Source organism: Monodelphis domestica, chromosome 2 (genome assembly GCF_027887165.1).
Source record: "Monodelphis domestica isolate mMonDom1 chromosome 2, mMonDom1.pri, whole genome shotgun sequence".
In the NCBI taxonomy this organism is placed as follows: domain Eukaryota; kingdom Metazoa; phylum Chordata; class Mammalia; order Didelphimorphia; family Didelphidae; genus Monodelphis; species Monodelphis domestica.
Window position 1 is genome coordinate 78,453,906 of NC_077228.1, and position 25,667 is coordinate 78,479,572.

The window sequence follows — 25,667 nt, forward strand, 5'->3', positions numbered from 1 at the left end:
GAGAATTCTATGAAACATTTAAAGAACAACTAATCCCAATACTATGCAAACTATTTGGCAAAATAAGAAAAGGAGTTTTACCAAATTCCTTTTATGACACAAATATGGTACTGATTCTAAATCCAGGCAGACCAAAAACAGAGAAAGAAAACTACAGACCAATCTCCTTAATGAACATAGTTGCAAACATCTTAAATAAAATACTAGCAAAAAGACTATAGCATGTTATCACAAAGATTAGTCACTATGACCAGGTGGAATTTATATTAGGAATGCAAGGATGGTTTAATATTATTAGGAAAATCATCCACATAATTGATCATATCAATAATTAAACCAACAGAGAAATCATATGATTATCTCAATAGATGTAGAAAAAGCCTCTGACAAAATACAACACCCATTCCTATTGAAAACTTTTGAGGAAGGGTCCTTCTGTTTCTATATAGAAACAGAAGGACCCTTCCTCAAAATAATAAACAGTATATATTTAAAAACATCAGCAAGTATCATCTACAATGGGGATAAGTTAGAAGCCTTTCCAATGTGAAAGGAAATTCTTGGTTCTCTGTCTATTCTGAGTTTACACTTGTGAAAAGGGAATCTTTTATTCTCTTTGCCTAGTTGGAGTTAACACTTTGGTTAATAATAACTTAAGTACCTGAACTTAATACCTCTCTAGATTATGAAGACAGGATTAACTCTCCTTTGTCTACTTTTGAATTGAATCAACGAAAGCTTGAACACCCTACTTAGCACTAGGTGGAGGAGCTCTCCATCCTTTTAACTCAATCAGCCAGGAAATGAGAATTGATACCTCAATCAGACAGGAATCTCTGAACCCTTTTGATGAGTATTCACCTCTCCAGAAGGTGAGAAGTGGTTCCTACAAACACTGCAATTTGGAAGCTGTGATTTGCCCTTGTGAAAAGGGGGAAGGGACAAGAAGCCACTATAAGAGGTCCTGAATTGATGGGTCTAGGGAAATTGACTCCAAGAAAGTAAGTCAGCTTCAAGAAAAAAAGTCGGTCTCAGGAGACACCTTCAGCTTGAGTCATCATCTTGACCTTGAACCCCATTGGCATGGGAGGGTCATTCTCCTCCCTACTTAAGACTACTTTAGGACAGAATCCTTTTGTTGAACAATGGAAAGGGCTTTGACCTATGCTTAAGCATAGAACAGGAAGTTCTTTGAGTCGTGATTGATTTTAGAATTGATACAATAGAGATACTTGGAATGACAGAACCAGGTCTTGGAAAATACAATTTCTACCCTACTTAGAGTAACAGGATTTAGGAAGGCCTGCAGCAAAGGATCAAGATTTAATTATTTGAGAATATGACCTTCAACAGACATGTGCAAAGGGGGTAGACCTCTGGGCGGTCCTGGGTTAAACTAGAGCCACCATTGGCACAGGGAAGACATGGACAGTGATTGGTAGATGTGAGAACTGAGGGGAGGGAACTTAGATGGTTTCCTTAAAGATAGCGGGGTCTGAGGACGAGGGGGATTGGAGAGGTTTTGCTCTGAGAGGTTGTGCTCTGAGAAGCTTGCTCTGAAGGAAGCTGGAGGTGGAGGCCCCTGAGACTGTTTCTCCATTTTGGTCACGTGAGTGATAGGGACTGATCTCTTTTCTTTGCCTCAGCTATCTAAGGGCTTGGGCCTTTTGGCCCAGCCTAAACAGAGGGGGTATTTAAGCCCTATTCCCTTCTCTCTCTCTCTCTCTTTCTTTCTTTCTCTCTCTCTCTCATACCTTTCTTCCTCCCGTTTGTAATTAAAAACTCCATAAAAGGTTGACTGCTGACTTGAGTTTTCATTAAGGAATTACATAGCTGAATTCCTTGGCGACCTTAAATTAATATATCAGTCTTTTAAAGTGATTTCCTTGTCACATCACAAACCTATATGGTACTGGCTAAGAGACAGAAGGGTGGATCAATGGAATAGACTAGGGGTGAATGACTTCAGCAAGCTAGTGTTTGATGAACCCAAAGATCCCAGCTTTTAGGACAAGAACTCACTATTTGACAAAAAATGGTTGGAAAATTGGAAAACAATATGGAGAAAATCAGGTCTAGATCAATATCTTACATCCTATACCAAGATAAATTCAAAATGGGTAAATGACTTAAATATAAAGAATGAAATCATAAATAAATCTGGTGAACATAGAATAGTATATCTGTCAGATTTGTAGGAAAAGAAGGACTTTAAGATCAAGCAAGAAATAGAGAACATTATGAAATATAAAATGAATGATTCTGATTACATCAAAGTAAAAAGGTTTTGTACAAACAAAACCAATGCAACTAAAATTAGAAGGAAAGCATTTTATAAATGTAAATATAAAAATTTTATAACAAAACTCTCTGACAAAGGTTTAATTTCCCAAATATATAAGGAACAAAGTCAAATTTACAAAAAATCAATCCATTTCCCAATCAACAAATGGCCAAGAGATATAAATAGGCAGTTCTCAGATGAAGAAATCAAAAACTATCAATAAGCATGTGAAAAAATATTCCCTTCCCATTTCCAGTCCTTTCCCCACTGTATTATCCTACACTAGATCCCAAAGAATTTTAGAAATTCTAGATGAAGATCTTCAGTCCCTTGGATAGATATTAATCATGGAATTTTTTTTGTTGTTCAGTCTTGTCCAACTCTTTGTGACCCCATTTGGGGTTTTCTTGGCAAAGATTCTGGAGTGGTTTGCCATTTCCTTCTCCAGCTCATTTTACAGATGAAGAAACTGAGGCAAACAGAAGTTAAGTGACTTGCTAAAGGTCATGTAGCTAGTATCTGAGGGGAGATTTGAACTTATGAAGATGAATCTTCTTAACTTCAGGTCCTATACTCTATCCACTGGGCCACCTAGCTGCTAGTATATGAAATAATGTCACATATAAGACTATGATTACATTATAGATAAGAATAACACAGGATAAGAAAGGTGTGTACCATCTACAGTGATGAAACTGTAAATAAACTGAAAGAGTTAAGTAATTTGGCTGTGGTACTACCTCTTACTTATTTGAAGAAATTTCAATATGAAGAGAAATATAACAGTTAGGGAGGGGATGAAAAGGTCAAGAAAGATCCCATATCAGAAGTGTTACCTAAGCTGTATCAATGAGTTTTACAAGAAAGGTCAAGCCTGTAGCTATAGATTTGGAAATCCTTTTTTGAAGAGGTGACATGAAGAATAATTAAAATTGTGTGAGTGGAAGAGTTGTTTAGTTAAAAATTCATAAAGAGAGAATCAGAAGGCTGCCTATTGATACCATGAGGAAACCCAAAAGCGTGAGGAGAGGAAAAAGAGCTAAGGAGTAGATATTAGAGAAGTAGGGGGAGGCTAAAATATACCGTCAAGGGAATCAAAGAAAAAATTTTAAGAGGATGGCAGTAGTTACTATGTTACATGTTGCAGAAAAGGCAAAGAGTCAAGAAAAAGAAAATAATTTTATTTTTTTTTAAATAAGGAAAAGAATTTTTTTTAAACCCTTACCTTCCGTCTTGGAGTCAATACTGTGTATTGGTTCCAAGGCAGAAGAGAGGTAAGGGCTAGGCAATGGGGGTCAAGTGCCTTGCCCAGGGTCACACAGCTGGGAAGTGTCTGAGGCCAGATTTGAACCCAGGTCTCTAGGCCTGGCTCTCAATCCACTGATCCACCCAGCTGTCCCTAAGAAAAGAAATTTAAAAGTCACTAATGAATTTAGAGAATGTAGTCAACTGAAGAGTAGAGAGGAGCAGAAGCCAGCAATCAATGAATCATCAAATGACCTCTCCCTCATTTGCACCTAGACAGGCATAGTTTGCAAAATGAGTGTCTAGTCCTAGTCATATGGGGATCCCTTATTTACTCTGATTTGTTTTGTAACTAGTTGGGTATAAACAGTTGCTTACTTTAAGAAAAAGAACATAGGAGAGAAAAGGGAGAGATACGGACAAGTGGTAGCTGAATCAATATTCTGATATTTCTATCCCATAATCTTTGAAAGGATGCCAAACAGAGAGCTGTTTACTTCATTATTGAGGATTTCAAATTTACATTCAGATTTATTTTATGTAGTAAAGTGCTGCATTTGTTATTGACCTTCAAAGAAGTTATTAAATTGAGAGGCATCATTCTGAAACATGAAATATGATGTGGACCAATCAATATTCTTTTTTTCAGAATGTAAATTAATTTATTTAGTCAATTTAGAGCATTATTCCTTGGTTACAGGAATCATATTATTTCCCTCCCTCCCCTCTCCCCACCCTCTCTGTAGCTGAAGTGCAATTTCACTGGGTATTATACGTTTCCTTGATCAAAACCCATTTCCATGTTTTTGGTGTTTGCATTAGGAAGTTCATTTAGAGTCTACATCCCCAACCATATACCCCCAACCCATGTATTCAAGCAGTTGTTTTTCTTCTGTGTTTCTACTCCCACAGTTTTCCTCTGAATGTGGATAGTTTTTTTTTTTTCTTGTAGATCCCTCCAAGTTGTTCAGGATCACTGCATTGCCACTAATGGAGAAGTCCATTACATTCAATTGTACCACAGTGTATCAGTCTCTGTGTACAATGTTCTCCTGGTTCTGCTCCTTTTGCTCTGCATCAATTCCTGGAGATCATTCCAGTTCCCATGGAATTCCTCCATTTTATTATTCCTTTGAGCACAATAGTATTCCATCACCAACATATACCATAATTTGTTCAGCCGTTCCCCAATTGAAGGACATCCCCTCATTTTCCAATTTTTTTTTGCCACCATAAAGAGCGCAGCTATGAATATTCTTGTACAAGTCTTTTTCCTTATTATCTCTTTGGGGTACAAACCCAGGAGTGCTATGGCTGGATCAAAGAGCAGACAGTCTTTTAGTGCCTTTGGGCATAGTTCCTAATTGCCCTCCAGAATGGTTGGATTAATTCACAACTCCACCAGCAATGCATTAATGTCCCGGCTTTGCCACATCCTCTCAAGCATTCATTACTTTCTGTTGCTGTCATGTTAGCCAATCTGCTGGGTGTGAGGTGATACCTCAGAGTTGTTTTGATTTGCATCTCTCTGATTATAAGAGATATAGAACACTTTTTCATGTGCTTATTAATAGTTTTGATTTCTTTAACTGAAAATTGCCTATTCATGTCCCTTGGCCATTATCAATTGGAGAATTGCTTGATTTTTGTATAATTGGTTTAACTCTTTATAAATTTGCATAATTAGACCTTTGTCAGATGTTTTTGTAATGAAGATTGCTTCCCAATTTGTTGCTTCCCTTCTAATTTTGGTTGCATTGGTTTTGTTTGTACAAAACTTTTTTAATTTGATGTAATCAAAATTATTGATTTTATATTTTGTGATTTTTTTCTAGCTCTTGCTTGGTTTTAAAGTCTTTCCTTTCCCAGAGATGTGACATGTATACTATTCTGTATTCACCTAATTTGCTTATAGTTTCCTTCTTTATATTCAAGTCAGTAACCCATTCTGAGTTTATTTTGGTATAGGGTGTGAGATGTTGATCCAAACCTAATCTCTTCCATACTATCTTCCAATTTTCCCAGCAGTTTTTTATCAAATAGAGGATTTTGGTCCCCAAAGCTGGGGTTTTGGGGCTTATCATAGACTGTCTTGCTGAGATCACTTACCCCAAGTCTATTCCATTGATCCTCCTTTCTGTCTCTTAGCCAGTACCAAATTGTTTTGATAACCACTGCTTTATAGTATAGTTTGAGATTTGGGATTGCAAGTCCTCCTTCCTTTGCATTTTTTTTTTTCGTGATTTCCCTGGATATCCTTGATCTTTTGTTCTTCCAAATGAATTTTGTTATGGTTTTTTTTTTCTAATTCAGTAAAAAAAAAACATTTGGTGGTTTAATGGGTATGACACTAAATGAGTAAATTACCTTCCCTATCTCTTTTTACTAGATCTATGTTAACTTTGGCTTTGTCAGATACCATGATTGTGACTCCAGCCTTCTTTTTATCAGTTGATGCCCAATAGGTTTGGCTCCCTCTTCTTACTTTTACCCTATGGGTGTCTACCTTCCTTATGTGTGTTTCTTGTTGACAGCATATGGTAGGGTTTTGGTTTCTAATCCACTCTGCTATTTGCTTGCATTTTATGGGTGAATTCATTCCATTCACATTCAGAGTTATGATTACCAGCTGTGTATTTCCCAGCTGTGTATTTTGATTTCCACTCCTAGTCCTGCCTTTTTTTCTTTCACTATTTCCTTCTACACCAATGTTTTGTTTTTAATCAGTCCCCCTAATTCCCACCCTTTCGACCCTCATTCTTATTCCCCTCTTATTTTCTTTACAGTCTTTTTATACTATCCCCCACCCTCTCCCTCCCTTGTACTCTTCCCTCCCCATCAGTCCATTTATTACCCTTCTACTTCCCTATAGGGAGCAAATCAATTCTCTGCCCCAATGTTTTTGTATTCTTTCCTCTTTGAGTCAATTTCAATGCACGTAAGAGTTGAGTATTTCCTATCTCCATCCAGTGTATTGATGTTCTCCCCCTCCCACCATGCACTTCCTTATGACATTTACATTTACTCCATTTTGTTTCTTTTCCCATTTCTCTTAGTATTAACCTCTTTATTTAGCTCTAGTTGTATGTATATATATATATATATATATATATACACACAAATGTATATGTATTTATGTATACATATACCTATATACATATTTATGTCTTGGAATTTCATCCTATACCATTTGTCACTGTTCCCTCTAAGTGTAACTCTTCTAGCTGCCCAGGTAATAATAACAGTTTTTAAGAGTTACCAATGACCTCTTTTCTTAAAGGGATACATATCATTTTAACTTATTGGGTCTCTTAAAAAAAGGCTTTTTTTTGTTTTCTTTTTCTTTTCCCCCCTCTTTAATTACCTTTTGATGATTCTCTTGAGTTCTGTGCTTGGACATCAAATTTTCTGTTCAAGTCTGGTCTTTTCTTTACAAATGCTTGGAATTCTTCTATTTTGTTAAATGAGCATAGTTTCCCCTGTAAGAATATTGTCAATTTTGCTGGGTAATTGATTCTTGGTTGTAGACCTAGTTCCCTTGCTTTCTGGAATATCATATTCCATGCATTTCTGTCCTTCAGTGTAGATGCAGCCAGATCCTGTGTTATCCTCACTGAGGTTCCATGATATCTGAATGACTTCTTAGCAGCTTGTAATATTTTTTCCTTGGTCTGATAGTTCTTGAATTTGGCTATAACATTCCTGGGTGTTGTCAGTTGGGGATTAAGTACAGGATGTGATCTGGGAATTCTTTCAATCACCACTTTTCCCTCTTGTTCTAGAATATCAGGCAGTTTTCTTGGATAATTTCCTGTAGTATCATGACCAGGCTTTTTCTTTTGTTATAGTCTTCTGGTAGACCAATGATTCTTAAGTTGTCTCTCCTGTAATGATTTTCTAAATCTTCTGTTTTGAGGTGCCTTCTTTTTATTTATTGTATCCTCTGTGCTAAGCACAGTGCCTGGAACACAGTAGGTGCTTAATAAATGTTTATTTGATTGACTTATTGGATACAATTATTATTATTAGCTCCTTCTATTTTTTTCTCAGTGTTACCTTTTAGATGTCACTTAAGCTTTATGAGTTCAGTTTCCTTATGAGTTAAATGAAGAGATGGTATTAAATGATTTCCCATAATCAATTTGAGCCCTAATTGATATTCTTAATATGTTAGTCTGACTATGTCACTTCTGTGATGACAAAAAGCTTCAGTAGTTTTCTATTGCCTCAAGGATAAAATATAAGTCCCCCCCCTCCCCCATTTGCCATTCAAAGCTTTATATGATCTGGATGCAAGCTGCCTTCTGGACTGACTTTTCAATACCCATTCTATATTCTACTCAAATTAATCTATTTTGCTGCTCCCTATATATAATATTCCATCTCCTACCTCCATGCCTTTGTGAAGGCTGTCTCTCATGCATAAAATCCTCTCCCTAGTGACTTGACTTGAAATCTCCTTGCTATCAAGTCTTGACTCAAATGCCAATCCCTTCAAGAAGATCATTTCCATTGGTATCCCATAGTCCTACCATCCAAACAAACTATTTAGCATTTACTTTGTAGAGATTTTTAAGTGATTATTATTTCTATTACTTTTTAAATTTGTTTTCATACACTGTTGCCTTCTGTAAAATGTGAACTCTTTAAAGGAACAGACTTTTGATCTTTTCATTCTCATTCTGGGGCACATAAAAGGTGCTTAAAAAAGATAACCTTTGCTTTCTGCCTTAGTATCAGTTCTAAGACAATAGAGTAGAAGAGTGGCAAGGTCTAGACAATTGGAGTTAAATGACTTACCTAGGATCAGGCAGCTATGAAGTGTCTGAGGGCATATTTGGACTTAGGACCTCCCAACTCTAGGTCTGATGGTCTATCTACTGTGTTACATAGCTGCCCCATAACAGGTATTTAATAAGAAACTCGTTGAATTTAATACTATCATTATAATGTCACAATGAAAGTTCCATAGCTCATAGAAATCCAGTTAAACATTCATTAAGCAAAGTTAAAAAAAACCCAACTTATTATATTAAATCTGTGGAAGCTTGAGAAAGACAAAAAGAATAATTTCCAACAATGCTTAAGAATATTTCTTAGTAGTATGACTCTAGGCAAGTCACTTAACTTCTATTTGCTGAATTTTCCTTTTCTGTAAAATAATGATAGCAATAGCACCTAACTCCCAAGGTTGTTTTGAGGATAAAATATTATAATATTTGTAAAGTACTTTGCAAACCTCTAATTTTATAAAAATGCATTTGTTACTACTATCACCACTACCATTACCATCACCAACTGTACCAGAAGAAATAACAACATGGATGGAAAATGGATCAGAAAATGAAAACTTCTTTCTTCTTATTCCAGTCACATTCATGTAAATTTGGTAGGTGATCCAGTATCCATGAAGATCAGAACAGAAATGTTTAATTTTATAGAGCTTCCTGCCATGACCTATACAATAGACAGAATGCTACCAGTCACATCAAAGATCAGAAACTTGAGCTTACCAATTGCACAATGAAAAGAATGATGTACAAAAATTTCCTATAGGCTGCTGATGTTGAATAAGAAACTCTCACGGAGGTCTGGGTGTCAAAATAAAAACAAACTCTTCATCATTGTCATCATCATCATAGTTCATATATAGTTAGAACTTTACAATTTGCCTAAAACATGCTTCATAATAGCCATGATGATGGTGGTGAGATTAGTGGATGGAATTTAGGATTACTTTTCCTATCTCTATGCACAAACTGTTCCCTCTGCCCAGAATACATGCCTTTCTTACCTCTGTGTTTTATAAATCTTTCTTCAAGTTGCAACTCTCCTCCAAGGGACCCTTCCTGATTCCCCTAGTTGTTAGTTCTCTATCTTTCCTCAAATTATTTGATTTGTTCTTCTATGTTTGTTTGATATCATATGTACATCTATATTACGTACTCTATGTTATAATCTCATGAGCAAGATAAAAGATTTTGGAGGACGGAGATCATTTGCTATGTTGCTTTAATGGACAATTTTATGCAACTTTGCTTCACTTAAATCCAATTAACACACAAGTCAAGACACCACCCTGTGATGTTGTTGGTCCTCTTCAAAAATGAAGGATAAACAACCACAATATCCCCTAAGTCTGGCATTATGCCTTTCAAATAATGGGAAGTTAATAAAAGCTTGTTGAATAAATGAAGATGTATATTCACACCAACTTGATTTTACAAATAAAGAAACTTGAATTCAGTGACTAAGTAATTTGTCCATGATCATCTAGTAAGTAATGGAGCTAGGTCTCAAACTCAGTTCTTTTGACTCAAAGTTTAGTAATCATTCCACTCCACTGTACCATGGAAAAAATAGGATATGAGTCACATAGCAAGGATGATGAACAATAAATGGATTTCATAACCAATAGATTGAAAATCATAGAAGCCACAAATACCTAATTGGGAGGCTAGGAACTTGTTGGGAATCATCTATCTAACTGATTCAAGCAAAGATGGATTAATCAAATGAAGAATTATCATTTGTGGTGTGGTTACCTCTACGCTCAACCCATGAAAAGCAATGGCATATTTGAATATAAAGTTCATATTAGTTGTTATAGATAGTTAGGGTAATAAAGGCTGAGTCAAGAAACCATTTAAGAAAGATGAATGTATATGTTTCCCTGAGTAGTTCTACTTCCTTTCCTATGTTTCCATTTCTCTACCTTCCCAGGTAGTAGCAAAAGCTTTCTGACTTAGAGTCAGTAGATTGAGCTTCATTTATGAAACTTACTAGTTATTTGACTGTGGTCAAGCTGCTCTCTGAGTCTTTGAATCTGAGTTACCTTATCTGTTAAATGAGATTAATACTTGCACAAATTAACTCAGAGGACTACTGAGAGAAAATAAGCCCCAAAGCATTATATAAATATGAAACATTATCTTGACGGATTGGTATGCTGAATCAAATCTAGTAAGATAAAGATCAATAAGAAAAATTGTGAAGTCTTTCCTGGGTTCAAAATACTCAAATTCATACATACCAAATGAGGAAGTCATTGCTACTTGACAGTTTGACTAAAAACTAAATATATGGGGTTCTATTGAAATGCATTCTCCCTAACTAAACTCTGAAAGTTTACAGAAAACTGAACAGTTGTCAAGGAATCCAATGAGAAACTATAATTAGTGAATTTTTCTACTGAGGAACTGCACAAAAAGTCAACCAGAAACTGGTGAGCAATAGGGCAGGAGGCCCATTAGTAAATCTAGTGTCAACTCAGGGTACCTTCCCAGTGTGACGTGAGATGGATAAGAGATATCCTAGAAGCTCTGTATTTGGAAATAAGAAGAGTGGAAGGCTCTTATGAGAAAATTTGAGGGTAGTCAGAAGACCCATGATGGAGATTTTGGAAGCTCTAGGTGACCAGTAAAGCTTAGTAGAAACTCAGATCAGGACACCTGAGTTTCAGAGAGTTTGAGGAACCTCTCTTGAGATACCAAAAAAATATTTTTTAAAAGATTTAGCACTCTGAACCTCAAAGAAACAAAGGACCTAACTCAAGAAGGTCAGTGCAGGGAGTCAGAGAACCCAGGTCAAGATTAAGTAGGGTTGACTGCCACATTCAGAACTGTAGCAGTGGATAGAACTTGGATCTGGCACAAAGCCCCCATTCAGGAACAAAAGCTAGAGAGATGAGTAAATCAAAGAAAGCACTAACTAGTATAAAAATTATGGCAATTATAGAAATCTTTAAAAAAATAAATAACTCCATGACAACCTCAAACAAATGTTTAAAGGGAAAAATGAATTTTCCAGATGTAATAAAAATACTTAGAAAAGAATTAGAAGGAGAATAAGTAGCATAAAAGAGAAAATGGTAAACCTTACTCAAGAAATGGAACCTCTAAAAACTGTAATAGACTAACCAGAAATCAATGATGATGAAAAGGTGAGAAATAATAGAATAAAATCAAAAGACTGAAAAAATATAAAAATAATTAGTCTAAAAATAGGTCAAGGAGAGATAATTTAACAATCAATGGACACTGAATACCATGATTAAGCAAAAGCCTAGGCACCATATTTCAGGAAATTATAGATGAAAACATTCATATCCATTAGGATCAGAGAGCAAAGTGAATATCAAACACTCCACTGAACATCTCCTAAGAGGAACTAAAAAGGAAAAGTCCCAGTAATATCATTCCCAAAATCTAGAGCTTCCATGTCAAAGAAGAACTATTGCAAGAATCAAGAAAAAATCAACCAAGTATGGTGGAACCACAGAATAGCTGGCAGCTTCTACTTAAAACCAGAGGTAATCTTGGGATACCATATGAAGAATGATTTGCTTTGCAAACTGGATATAATCACACAAAGGGAAAAAATGGATCTTTAATGGAATAAAGAACTTTCAGGCATTTCTCTTGAGAAGACCAGAGATGAATACTACATTTACAATACAAATACAATATTGCCCAAGAAAACCTAGAAAGGTATTTGAGCAATTGCAAAAAGCTAAAAGATACTGCAATGATAATACTCTAATAGGGGGAGAATAAAAAGAATGCCCCTTTAGAACTTAATATCTTCAAAAACTATTGATGGAGTTAAATGCAGGTCCAGGGAATTGGTTCTGTTCTAGGATTTGAAAAAAGGTGAAGAGAAGGGAAGGTAAAAAGAAACTTACTAGTGTAAAAGGAAGAAGGATATGAAACTTAATATGTTATAATTAGATTGCATATAAAGTAGATTATACAAATATGGATGAAGTGATCGGATGAGAAATCATAAGATGAACCTCATTCTTATCTAAAACAGGCAAAGGATGGTTAAATATGAATATACACATGTAGAAAAATGTAAAACTCAATGAAAAAACAAGTGGATAATATTAAGAAACAGTATCTTTTAGCTTTTTTATATTGGAAAGGGAATAGTCACAAATAATGATCTGGGGAATGACTGAATAAATTGTGATATATATATAAATGTAACATAATATTGCATCATAAATGATGAGGCAATTTCAGAGAACTCTAGTTTAAAATAGACAGATGCAGAGTGAAGTGAATACAATCAGGAGAACAATTTACTCAGGACTATGGTAAATTAAACACATTTTGAAAGACAACTCTGATCAGCAGAACGATCAATGTTATATTTGCAGTGGATCTGTGATGAATCATGTTCTCCAACTCTTGACAGGGAGGTGATGAATACAAGGTGTAGAGACATACATTTTTAGACAAGGACACTGAATGTGTTCATTTTTATTGACTGCTTATATGTTACAAGTGTTTTTTTTTTCTTTTTCTTATTTTTTATGAAAGGGTGTGGTTTAGTGTTAGAGTAATTAAAATAGTGATAAAAAGTAGAATCTTGTATCATTTTTTAAAAATGGATAGAAGAGAACGGAAGGAAGTTCAGAAGGAAACAGACATGTCGGCCAGATTTATAAGTAATATGTTCAATTACATTTTCTTTGGAAAGGAAATGAAAATTCATGGTTTCATATAGAATCTTCTTTTTTGTGTTCTATTATGTGAATTTAAATGATATTTTTTAAAAATAGGTGTTTTAAGTTCAGAATTTTTTAAAAATTCTAAACAACCCAGCTAAACCTAGGTCTTTATTTTTGTTTTTGAGGGTAAAGGCTATTCACTATAGTTTTTTGAGTACTAGGATAGAAGGGTTTCCTAACCAAATTAAAAACTACCACCAAATCTGCTCACACAGCAACATCTCCTAAGTTAAGAAATTATGAAGTTGCAACAATTTTTCATTTTGTGAGGTCTCAATATCTTCTCTCTGGACTTACTTAATTAGTGACCTCCCCACCCAGGGTCCAGTGCTTTCCCTACTTACCTTTCATAGAGGCATAAATGAATAAGTCTTTTAGTAGTCTCAGAGGATACTTACATTGAAATGGAGAGCCTAAGGAATGGATAATTAATTGTATATTTTTATGTGTCAGTGAACTAGAAGGGAGCAGCATTTCATTATACTTCAGCCCCTTTTTACATTCTTAAAACTACTCTATTAAGATAATTATCTATTCTTCCTTCTGACAAGGTTGTTCCTACTTCTATACCATTTATATTTTAAGTTTGTCCTACTTCTAAGCATTAGTGGCCCAGACCATAAATACCTCCATAATATTGCTACCTTGAGCTTCTAATTCCAGGTACACTGAAATGATAGAAATTTCTTATCCCAGAAATCCTTCTATGTTTTGTCATGATGGTAGGAGTGGAATAGGAAATTATCATGTGATGAGACATCCTCTCTCCACATAAAAGGAAGATACCCTATAATCTCAAAGTTGGAAGGAATTATAGGTTTATAGTCCAATCCATTCCTGAATTGAAATTCCCTCTACATCATCTCTGACAAGTGGTCATCCTGAAACAAACTGAAAATCACCAGTTAGGGTAGTGATATGGAGTGAAACTTTCTATTTCTCAAGATATCCTGACTTGGTAAAAGAGTGAGAAATACTAGATCAAAATCAAAGGATTAAAAAATATAGAAGAAAATATAAGATATGTGATATAAAAACAAAACAATTAGCCTGGTAAACAGGTCAAGGAGAGATAATCCAACAATCACTGGACTCTCTGAAAACCATGATTAAAGAAAAACATATTTTAAGAAACATAATATTTCAAGAAACCTCAAGCAAAAACATCAATTTTTTTAGAATCAGAGGGCAAAGTGAAGATCAAAGAGTCTATTGTATATCTCCTGAAAAAACTGCAAAAGGAAAAATCACTGGGCTGTCATAACCAAAATTCAGAGATGCAATGTTAAAAAAGAAATATTGTAAGCATCTAGTAAGAAATAGTATAACTATGAAGGAATTATAGTTGAGAAACAAAATTGTGATTCCACTTCAAGACAGCTTTAATTTTAAGAAGTTTTGCCTTAAATTGAGTCCTAACTCTGTTTCTATGAAATTTCCACTCATCACTTCTCATTCTATTCTCTGGAAGCAAGTAGAAAAAGTTTAAACCCTGTTATATGTAATATCCATTCCAATATTTGAATATTACTATCATATTTGTCCCAAGTCTTTCAACTGACAAGCTAAATATTCTTAGTTTCTTAAAATGATCAATATTGACATGATCTATAGTTCTTTTACCATCCTGAGATTCACATCAATTTGTTAATGTCCTCCCTAAAATGAAGTCTGTAATTGAAGATGTTTCAAATATGTTCTGACCAACCCATGTTAAAAACTACATCACTTTTTAATATTATGCCCTGAAAAAATGTAGCTTTAATTTAATACATTGAACAAACATTTATCAAAGTTCTACTACATACAGAAAACTGTGTTAGACTCTGCAAGAAATTTTAAAATAAATATGTAGGCCACAGTTCTTGACCAAATCACATAATTTCAGAGTTAAAAGGGACCCCAATGGGCATCTCCTCCAAAATCATACATGCAAGGACTCCTTACTGTCACATACTCTAAAAATGATCACCAAACCTCTGCTTGAAGCTCTCCAATGAGCACTAGTAACTACTTCTCTGGGTGGCTCATTCCACTTTTGGACAACTTAAATTGTTGAGGAAAATTTTTTTTTTCTGAAATCTAGTCTAAATTGTAATCTTAATACTGTCTTTTGGGTCTAAATAGAACATGTCTATTCTCTTCTCTATGTGCTAGCCCTTAAAGAACTCCAAGATAACGAACATATTCCCCTTGAATCTTTTCTTCTCCAGGTTAGACATCCTTAATTCCTTCAGTTGATCCTCATATAACATACATTCAAGACTCTTCTCCATCCTGATTGCTGTCCTTTAAACATTTCCTCTCCCCTGCCCCAATCATCATCCCTTTTAAACTGTGGACTCCAGAATTGAACACAATACCCCAGCAGAGGTCTGATATGAGCTAAGTTTATGGAGACGAATACCTCGTTATCCCTTGGAGCTTTGCCCCTTTCCATGCAGTCCCAAATCTCCTTAGCTTTTTGACAGTCATGTCACACTGCTGACTCACATTGAGTCTGAAACTCACTGAAAACTCCCAGAACAAATGCTATATAATTTGGACCCTCTGGGGCAAGCAAAACTATTCTAATCTTCTGAATACATGAAGATAGCTCTCATGACTACCCAACCTTACTTTTCCGTTTTCTAGATGAAGCACCTTCAGATTCTTCAACCTTTATGCTCACATGGAATGATCTCTCCTCTGATAATTGATAGGTTCCATATTATAGGTAGTGGAGATTAGGTAAGGCTTTAAAAGGACATGGCATTTGAATTGAGCTTTTAGGGATGAATTAAAATGGGCAAAGAGAGTGGGGAATGTGAATGAATAAGTGGTAGAACAACACAGGGTGTGTTGATGCACCAAAGAGTAGTCCAGCTTAGCTGCAAAGACTGCAGAGAATGTGCTCAGAAAAAAATAGAAGATGAAGCTGGAAAAGTCACATTGTGTTAGATTGCAATAGATGTTGGATAGAGGCCACAGAGTTTTACTTTTACCCAATAGTCAATCAGGAGCCATTGGAAATTTTTTTGAGCAGAGTTGTGAGATCAGCCATTGGTTGCCATGGAGTTCCATAGGCAAGCTCTACAATTCTATGTAATATCCCTTTGGAGATGTGGGCAATCACCTTCATTTGCTTACTTTATTTCTCTTGCTTTTTCTATCTGGATCATGTGGCCATGTTCTCTAAATGCCCTGACGTCATTCCCTGACTATGTTTTAGAGTGGCAGCTCCTCTTCTCAGGAACCCACTTCCTTTTTGGAAAAAAAAATACTGATATATTGTACATTTTTATCACTTTCTTTTATTAAGATATCCCTCCCCCTATCTTCTTGATCAAGCTACCCTTAAAATGAAGAAAAATGGAGGGAAAATAAAGCAATTCAGTATTACCCAATAATACATATACAGTGTCTGATAGTATGTAAGCTTTTTATATATACATCTTACCACCTTCGCAAAGAAGGCACATTTTCTCAATTCTACTTTGGGGTCAAATATGGTCATTAAATTATACATCATTTAGTTTTTCAAATAAAACCTTCTATTTACATTGTTATAGCACATATATATATATATACACATATACATTGTTTTTCTGGTTCTGTTCATTTCATTTTGCACTGAATCATTGGGTCCTCTCATGTTTCTCTGAATTTTTTATGTTTATTGATTCTTATGATGCAGTGATGCTCCATTTTATTTATCTGCCACAATTTTGTTTAGCTGATAGGTATCTCTTTCATTTATAGTTTTTTGATACAGCTGAAATGCTGCTATGAATATTTTTGGTATCCTTTCTCTCAAGAATCCATTTTCAAAATTTAAGAACTCCCTCTAAAATAAGCACTGTGTGTGTGTGTGTGTGTGTGTGTGTGTGTGTGGTGCCATGGACTCTGATAATTTATCACTGATATAGCTGAAATAATAGGTTTCTTTCTTTTTTTCCTTTCCTTTTCCTTCTTCCCTAGGGTTAGTCATCACAGTTAAAATTCACAAGTTCAACATACCTTTTTGCAAGAAAGAAACAAATTCTGATGTCCTACAGTGGACAGAGTCCAACCCTTGTTTCTTGTTGTTGTTTTCCTTATTGATGTCATTTGTTTTTATATTACATTTATTTCCAAATACACTCCTTTCCTTTCCTCTAAACAGTGATTCTTCCCTTATAAAAAAAAAGCTTAAAAAACACAAGGGAGTAAAAACAACTGATACATCAATTTTGTCCAAAAGCATGCCCATTATTCCCCACCCATACTCTTCCACTTTTCCAACAAAAAGAGAAAGGTACCTTTTCTCATTTTTTCCTCCATATCTAAGCTTTGATCCTGGCTTCTTGAAAGCTGTTGAATGCAAATTCTAGCAAACTTAGAAAGGGTGGGAGACCAGATAAGTTCACAGAAGTCAATGAGGTTCAGTGCTGAAAGATTGTTTAGGAGTTGATTGAATTTGGGGTGACAAAAACTAAGATCATCACACACAAGACTGCCAAGGGACTACAATCTACTTCGGTAGAAGGAGGCAGAACATTGGTAAAATAACAAATATTTCCAAATTCACAAGTATTTAAAAAATTACCAATATACATAGGTGCTTTTCTATTTTCTATTCCTTTCCTTTGTATAAAAGTCTTTTTCTTGAAAAAACACAAAGGGATAAATAGAACAAAGGGGATTTATAGGCTTTATAAGAAAGCAAAATAGAACAACTGGAGAAGCTCATAGAAATGATGTGTAGGGATACAGCAAAGGAGTAAGATGTATATTCAATTGGATGTGATACCTTTAGCCAGGCACTCCATAGCCTTGTGGAGCTCAGAGACAGATTTCTAAAGGAGAGGACAAACGAAAGTGATGTTCTGATTTTTTTTTAAATTATAGTCTAATTGATGAGCAATTATTAGGTACCTTTTGTGTGCTGGGTGCTATGCTAAGCATGGGAAGGAGGTAGAGTTCCTCAGTCTACCCATTTCTCCTGTGTGACCCTGGGCAAGTCACCTAATATTTCTAGATTTCAGTTTCCTTAGCAACCTGGAAGAGGTGCATTAAATGACTTCCAATGTCCCTTTCCCTTCCACATCTCTATTCTTCCACACTTGAGAACTGTTGTTCAGCTTTTATGTCACCTCACTAACCCCCTGTGGACATGAGCACACATGACACTTATCTCAGAAATTACTTGGAGGGTGCTGAGTTGAGGAAATTGAGTGTTCTTGCTAGAGGATGGCTATGTGGTCTCTTATGTCTACTTTGTTTCTGTGGTATCAGCTTTAGCGGGTCTCATCAGGTGCTCTGAAAGAGCTTCTACTTTGGCGGGGTACAGGGTGGGAAAGAGTATGGGTGCCTCCACTGCTAGCGGCTCACGGAGGAGGGCAGAATAAGGTAATCCTGTCTGAATAGGGATGGGACTTTTCTGAAGTAAGGTGCCAAGTCCACTGGCCACTAGCCAGACGTTCTTTATAAAGATGCAACAAATTACCAGTAGATGGTGCTCTGACAACAGAGAAGCCATAAATCTAATCCAGCTCAACGGCACCCCTCTCTCTCTCTCTCAAAGAAAAAGAAACCATAGCCAAGGTGGGAAAACATACGTCAAATAAACCTCTTCCTTTCAAAGAATATACGAGCTGGAAGAGGTTTTTGCAGACATCTAGTCCAGTCCTTTCATTTTACTTAGTTGGGAAGAATGGGAATTTCAAGTTGGAATCAGAGCCAGGAAGTAGCACTACCTCTCCCCACACCGTATTTCCATTTGTGGATGATTTGAGATGAAAAAACAAAAACAAAAACTAGAAAGACTAGAGTTTGCAGAAATACCAGAAAGAATTATCAAGGTATCCCGCAGCCTCCTTCCCTGTAGGATGGGACCCCTCCAATCTTCCAAACTAGTTTAGGTTCCGTTTTTTAAGAGGATATCAGCACCCCCTCTTCCGCTTCCCCTCCCCCCCCCACCTTCCCAGTATATAATTTGTGTATATCAATCAGGACTGATCTTTTTTCATCAGAACTTTAGCCAACTGGAATGAAGTTCATTTTCTGTAAAGAATCTTGTATCTCTGCTTGTGTGTCCACTCACAAAACCTCTGCCTTCCTTTCCAGGGCAGTTTTTAATTCTCCTTTGTTGATGTGACAGTTTATCCCATAATACTGAGAGCTTAGAAGATATCACTTGATGATGGTGATGGGTCCAGTAACAAAGAATTTTCATTGGACCAGAGTGATTGTAGGATATGTTTTCTGGCAACTTTCAAGGCTAGGTTGTATTATTGTTGTCTTGAGGAGCAACTTGGTTTCTTGGGGGAAAAAAAGAATAAAACTGAATTAGGAGTCAGAAGACTTGAGCCTTATCAGTCATGTGACCTGAGTTCAGCTCCTACCCTAGATTACATTATCCTGGGCAAGTCATTTAACTTCTTGAAAACTCAAATAATATAATAAAAAATGAACACACACACATAATGAGGATATAAAATGAGGATAATATAATTAGCATCTGTTTGGAAGGATTTTTTGTGAGGCTCATATGAGATATTGTTTGTGAATACAATTTGAAAACTTAAGGATCTTCTACTGAAGGTTTTCTGTGATGCCTCCTTGTGGCTTAGAGTTATCCATGACCTCGGCAAAATTAGTTAAATTCTTTCCCAGTTCCTTAACTATAAAATGAGGCTAATAATAGTATCTAAATGTGTTGTTATGAGGATCAAATGAAAAAAAATAATTTTTAAAATGCCTAGCATAGAAACTGGCTCATTTTAGGTATTCAATAAATATTTGTTTCCTTCCTTCAAAAAAATTTTTTTTGGTAGATTTCAAAAGGCTCATGAATGTGGATGGGAAAATAATTGCATATTCTAAAATTTACATTTCCTTAGCATATTTAAAAACATGATTCTAAGACTATCAAAGGAGTCCTGAGTCCATAACAGATATTAAGAACTCCTTTATTAAACAATCTACTAAGATATGGAGAGGTATTATTTAGTGTGGGGACAAGGAGAACCTATGGCAATTGCAGCTTGGATCTTTGAAGTATTGGGGTATAGATGAAGGGAGTGAGGCATGGAATATTCAGAGTAACCAGAAATATATTCTGCTTCAAAAAGTGAACTCTTCTTACTTTGGAGATTGTGAAGGCAGGATACTAGGTCAGAGTGCTAAACCTGGAGTCAGGAAGATCCGAGTTAAATTCTGGCATCAGATATTTTCTAACTGTGTGACCCAGAACAAATCATTTAACTTCTGTTTGCCTCATTTTCCTCATCCATAAAATGGGAATAATAATAGTGCCTACCTCCCAAGGTAGTTGTGAGAATAAGAAAATATTTGTAACATGCCTTGCAATCCTTCAAGCACTATGTAAACACTAGCCAGCATCATCATAATGATTATTTCTGATATGGCAGAATTATTTAAAGACCTGTAATATCACTGGGGAGGTGGGAAGGAATATGAGAGGCAGTGAATTTAGTAATGCCTTCTTTTAGCCCCAATTCCTTCTCATAGTCAAGCTGGAGACTTCACAGTGCACTACTTGTTTCATTCCTTTCTGCATTTGAACTTCAGCCAGCTAGGGCTGTCACACACTCTAGGAAGAAGCCTGTGTCTCCTCCCCCAACCAGAAGCACCCACACCTCCTTCCTTCTTCACAGGGTTATCCTTATCCAACTTGTTTATAAACCAGTTTATCCCAGATTGCCCCTTGACTTATAAAATGTTGACTTGTGTCTTTCTGAGATTCTATTCCCAATCCCTCCTGTGGTTTCAAAGAGGCCATTGGTATGATAAAAACATCAGATTTACTTATATTCTTTGTGCTGGAGAGGGATGAGAGGGACCTAATCTTGCATTCTTGCTTTGGATAATATTGAAAGGATACCTCCTTTCAAGGAGTCTTTCTTCCTTCATGCACCAAAAAGGTCAAGGCATCTAAAAACAAGCTCTACAGATAGTAGGAACTTAATATTTGGCTGAAGGAGTGTTTTGTGGTGCAAAGGGAAAGATTTGATTGGAAATCCAGAAGACATGTATTGCCTGTGTGATCTTGAGCAGGAGATTTTACCTTCTCTTAACCTTAGTTTACTCATTTGCTCATTTGACTAGATATATTCCAAGGCCCTGTCCAGCTCTAAATTTATGATTCTATGACTTGACTGACAAGTATTTGATTTATTGATGGACAGATTTTGAATTATTTAGGAAGAAGACATGAGTATGAAAATAAAGTTGAAGTATTTGAAATTAAATAGAGAATGATCATATACTTCTCTAATGAGGAAAAGACACAAGATCAATTGCAAAATTATGGCATATGGGACTTAGTATAGATATAAGGAAACATTTCCTGAGAGTTGGGACTGTTAAATATTCTATCCAGAGAATTGTCAGAATTCACTCAGTGGGGCATATTTAAGATGATAATTTATTACCTTCCTGGAGTGTGTCTCTTTTGGAGTACAGGGGAAATGACTCAAGAGCTTCTAAAAAATCTTCCAAATCTATATGCCTTATAGATTTAGAGATGAAAACAGGCATTAATCTATTTAGTCCAATCTACCCCCCCTTATTTTACAACTGAAAAAAATGAGTCCCAAATAGGGTAAGTGATTTGTCCAGTGTCACACAGTCACTGAGTCAGAATTTGAACCCTGGTCTTTCTGATTTCATAATTGATGTGATTTAAATTATCACAATGATAGATTGGCTATATGGCATTCTATTAAGCAGGCTGTATGTTGGTAGGGCCTCAACAAGCACCAGACTGCATCTCTTTGTGCTTGCTCTTGCCTTGGTAGAAGAACAGAACTTTCCTCTGTAAAGCAGGAAGGGGGAGAGGGAGGTGAAAGAAAAGACTAATTAAAGTTGTCTTTGTACAGCAACCTGGTCTGAAATGAATTTCACTTAATCATGAGGTCAAAAATTTTATGCCTGGGGGAAACTAGGTGGCTCAGTGGATTGAGAGCCAGGTTCAAATTTGACCTCAGACACTTCCCAGCTGTGTGACCCTGGGCAAGTCATTTGACCCCCATTGCCTAGCCCTTACCACTCTTCTTCTCTGGAACCAATAAATAATATTGATTCCAAGACAGGAGGTAAGGGTTTAATTTTTTTTTTTTTTGTCCAAGATGTCTATCATCAATGGGGATGTTGAGATGAGATTGCAGATTTCTAAGTCTTTTGCAATAGCCATAGACACATGTGTGCATGATAAAAAACAAAGTGCATATAAATGTATGTATATATACACACATATGTATATATGCACATACATATCCATATACACAAATACACTATTCCATGGAGGAATAATCTGCTCACATACCCACTTCCCAATATTTCTTCATATACACACTTTATACACATACAACACAGAGATACACAATTTCAAAGGCATGTTGGTGTGTTATGATCTTTTTGGTCTCCCTTCCCATTAGGATTTAGATACAGAACCATAGCTATATTTTAGTCTGATATCCTCATTTTACAGCCCTCCTGCTATAATAAATGTTTTGGTGATTTAGAGAAGGAAGTGGCAACCTGGGTCAAAGCCGGAAGAAGCAGAGATGAAAAGTCTTCTTGAAGTGGAGAGCAGATGGAAGAGGGCAGCTACTGGGTGCTGACAGCTGTCCACAGAAGAGGTGACACAGGAGAGCTCCAAGAAGCCGGAAGAGAAAGTATCTAGGCCAGGGCATTCCTTTTCTGTTACCCTGCCTTACCCTAACTTTTATCAGTGCATTACTGCCTAATACCTAGGCTGTTCTTGTGGGGCTTCCTTCACCTTTCAGAGTTTTGGCATTCCCTAGGAACGATGTGCATGGGCCAGTATGGGCGAGTAGAGAATTCCAACCTGGAGTACCTGCCTTATTGGGTGGAAAGTGGGCTAGAGATAACAACAGTTCTCAAGCGTGGGTGAGGAGATACCATCCTTTTTTCTACTTTACTTCTGCCTTCTGGTAACCTGTTCTATTTTATTTCCTCTCCTAAGGTAGAGACGCTGAAAAAGGCAGCAGAGCTGATATAGGGAGGATTGAAAGGTCTAGGGCTGGAAACACTCTTCCAAGATGTAAAAATATAGAAATGATCATTTCCCCAAAGAACCTCATCAAGCGCCCAGATAAGCTTAGAGCAGACGAAGTTTGGAGACCAAGAACCATGCAGGGGTACCCAATAGATGATTAGAAACTATTTCCCGTGGGGGCGGGCCTGTAGCCTGGAAGCTAAACCAGAGCCTCCTGAGTTGGAGGGGCAGAACTTTCCATCAGAAACTGTCTCAAAAATCTCAGAGGATGGAGTCCCAAGAGGTCCTTCCTCCTCCAATTTGTTTCTTCCCTAAGAGAACACCTCACATGTAGTCCTCCATTAAGGGAGACTCCTTTGAGAAACTCAAGCCTTCATTAGACTAGCTTTGCGGGGAGGAGATACTCTGGGGTTTCCCACTGAGGCTCAGCAAAGAGAGGAAAGGCAGGGAGGTCTGAAGCCATGAACCCAAGTCTGGGGAGGAAAGTATGGAGAGATATGGGTCTACATGTCCGGAAGGTCCCCATGAGTCTGGCTCGGGGCTTCTGCGCTGGCTCCTTGAAATCATTTGGGAAAGGGAGACACGCGCATGTGCGCCCCCAACCCCAGCCCCAGCAGCTGACAGTCACCACAGTACTACCAGCTGTGAGGGTTCTCTTCCTTGAAAAGTCGTCTTCCTTTAGGGAGATTCTAACCTAGGAAAGGCTACAAAGACTGCATGCTGCCGTTTTGCTTTAGCGAAAGAAAAAAAAAATCCACAGAACGTCCCCCCCCCCCAACCTGCACAACCATTGTTGCCCGAGATTCTTCCTGATTATACCCCGCCCACTCCTCCCCACGTCCTCCTACCCCCATCCTCATTCTCTCCAGGTCTTCTTGTGAGTGGTTCACTGCTGAAGCTCTCCCCCCTCTTCTTGCTCTTCCCTTCTCTTGGCTCTCCCCCTCCTCTTGCTCTCCCAGCCTCCTTACACCCTCTCCTTTTCCCTCTCCCCTTTCCTGTCTCCTCCTCCTCTCCCTTGAGAGAGGATGTTTAGGTTGCAGGGGAAGATTGAGTCGTTTGGGAGGAAGTTCAGTCTTTGGACCCCTCCCGCGTCGGGCTGAAGCCAGCCTGAACGCAGCAACCTGTTTCCTCGCTGGAGTCCTCGCCCCCAGAGGAGGTGCAGACAAGCGTTTGGGCTGCCTGCTGATCGGTGGCATTGAGCTGGGTGCCTGCAAGGACTTGGGGACCACCTTTGCTTTCTCCAGGGTTAACTTTTTAGTCTGGCGGACTAAGGGGAAGTGATTTCCCCCCTCGAAGGAGCAGTTTTTTTTTTGGGGGGGGGTCCTAGGAGGACTTGGTGGTGAAAGCAAAAAGGAATCTTGATTTATTCATTTCCCTCTTCCCTCTCATTCTTCCCCTGGTTTGCGTCTGTACTGGCAGATTTAAAGACTCAAGGCTCTCCCTGTGGGATTTAGGGACAAAGCTTGAAAAAAATTCATCGTTTTCAGTTCAGCATCCTTTTCAAAGTTTTTTTTTTTTAATTTTTCATTCTTCTTTCCCTAACCAGTCAACCACCAAATTGTTACCTACGGACTGGGCTCTCTGAACTGGGGTGTGTGTGGGGTCTCCAGAAGAGAGATGTTTGAAGGGCAAGCCACCACAGCTGCATCCCACCGGGCTCCCAATATGCCCTGAATCTTTGAAGGAAAACCCATTGCCTCTAGGATCTGAGCCCCTTTCCTTTTCTCCCTCCTTCCCTCTTCTTCCTGAGGGATGGAGCTTCACAGTGGTCGCCTTTAGACTGAACAGTCCAGAGTGGTGGTGCTACCGCCAGCTGCTGCCTCCAGCTTTCAGTGACTGCTGTTGCTGCCTCTCCATTCCGGTGCCTGTTTCTCCCTGCCTCTGTCTATCTGTCTTTGCTTGTCTCAAGGTGTAGGGTGTTCGGCTCGGATCACCTTTGTGTGTGTTCTGTTTGTTTAAACTTCCAGGATGGCTCGCTTTGGGGAGGCTGTGGTTGGCAGGCCAGGATCGGGAGAAGGAGACTCGGACCAGAGCAGGAACCGGCAAGGAACACCAGTGCAGTCCGCCGGGGCATCGGCCGCCTACAAGCAATCCAAAGCCCAGAGGGCCAGGACTATGGCTTTATACAACCCCATTCCGGTCAGGCAGAACTGTTTCACCGTCAACAGATCCCTGTTTATCTTCGGAGAAGATAACATTGTCAGGAAATATGCCAAGAAGCTCATCGATTGGCCATATCCTTTCTCCCGCACCCTACCCTTCCTCTCCCTCTTTTCATTTCCCCTCGTGAGGAAAAAAAATACTCATGAATGGGATTTCTTCCCCATTCTGGTTCCAATGTGCACCTTTCCTAAAGTGCACCCGTCACTTCGGTGTGTTTAAGGATCTATTTTGATGTGGTAGAGACCAGCGTGTGCACTAGTGTTTTTCAAGGTAAGACTTTTGGTTTCTGCACCCCCACCCCCAAATGTGGATAGGCAAGGAACTCATGGACTAGGAACCTGATGTGTGTGCCAAGTTTTTCAGGCTTTGTCTGATTTTCACACCCTCCCACTCCCATTCCCTATCTGCGGTTCACTCTTTGCAGGTTTTGTGGCTGAGAATCTCACTCTTAG

At 37.6% G+C, this 25,667-nt stretch overlaps 1 protein-coding gene across 1 annotated transcript in view; it reads left to right on the plus strand.

The window, feature by feature from the left end:
* CACNA1E (calcium voltage-gated channel subunit alpha1 E) overlaps nucleotides 1-25,667 on the plus strand; it is a 667,319-nt gene that overhangs the window by 211,915 nt on the left and 429,737 nt on the right. Inside the window, exon 3 of the mRNA XM_056815619.1 lies at nucleotides 25,020-25,286. Coding sequence (XP_056671597.1) covers nucleotides 25,020-25,286 — 267 coding nt within the window. The remainder of the gene's footprint in view (nucleotides 1-25,019; nucleotides 25,287-25,667) is intronic.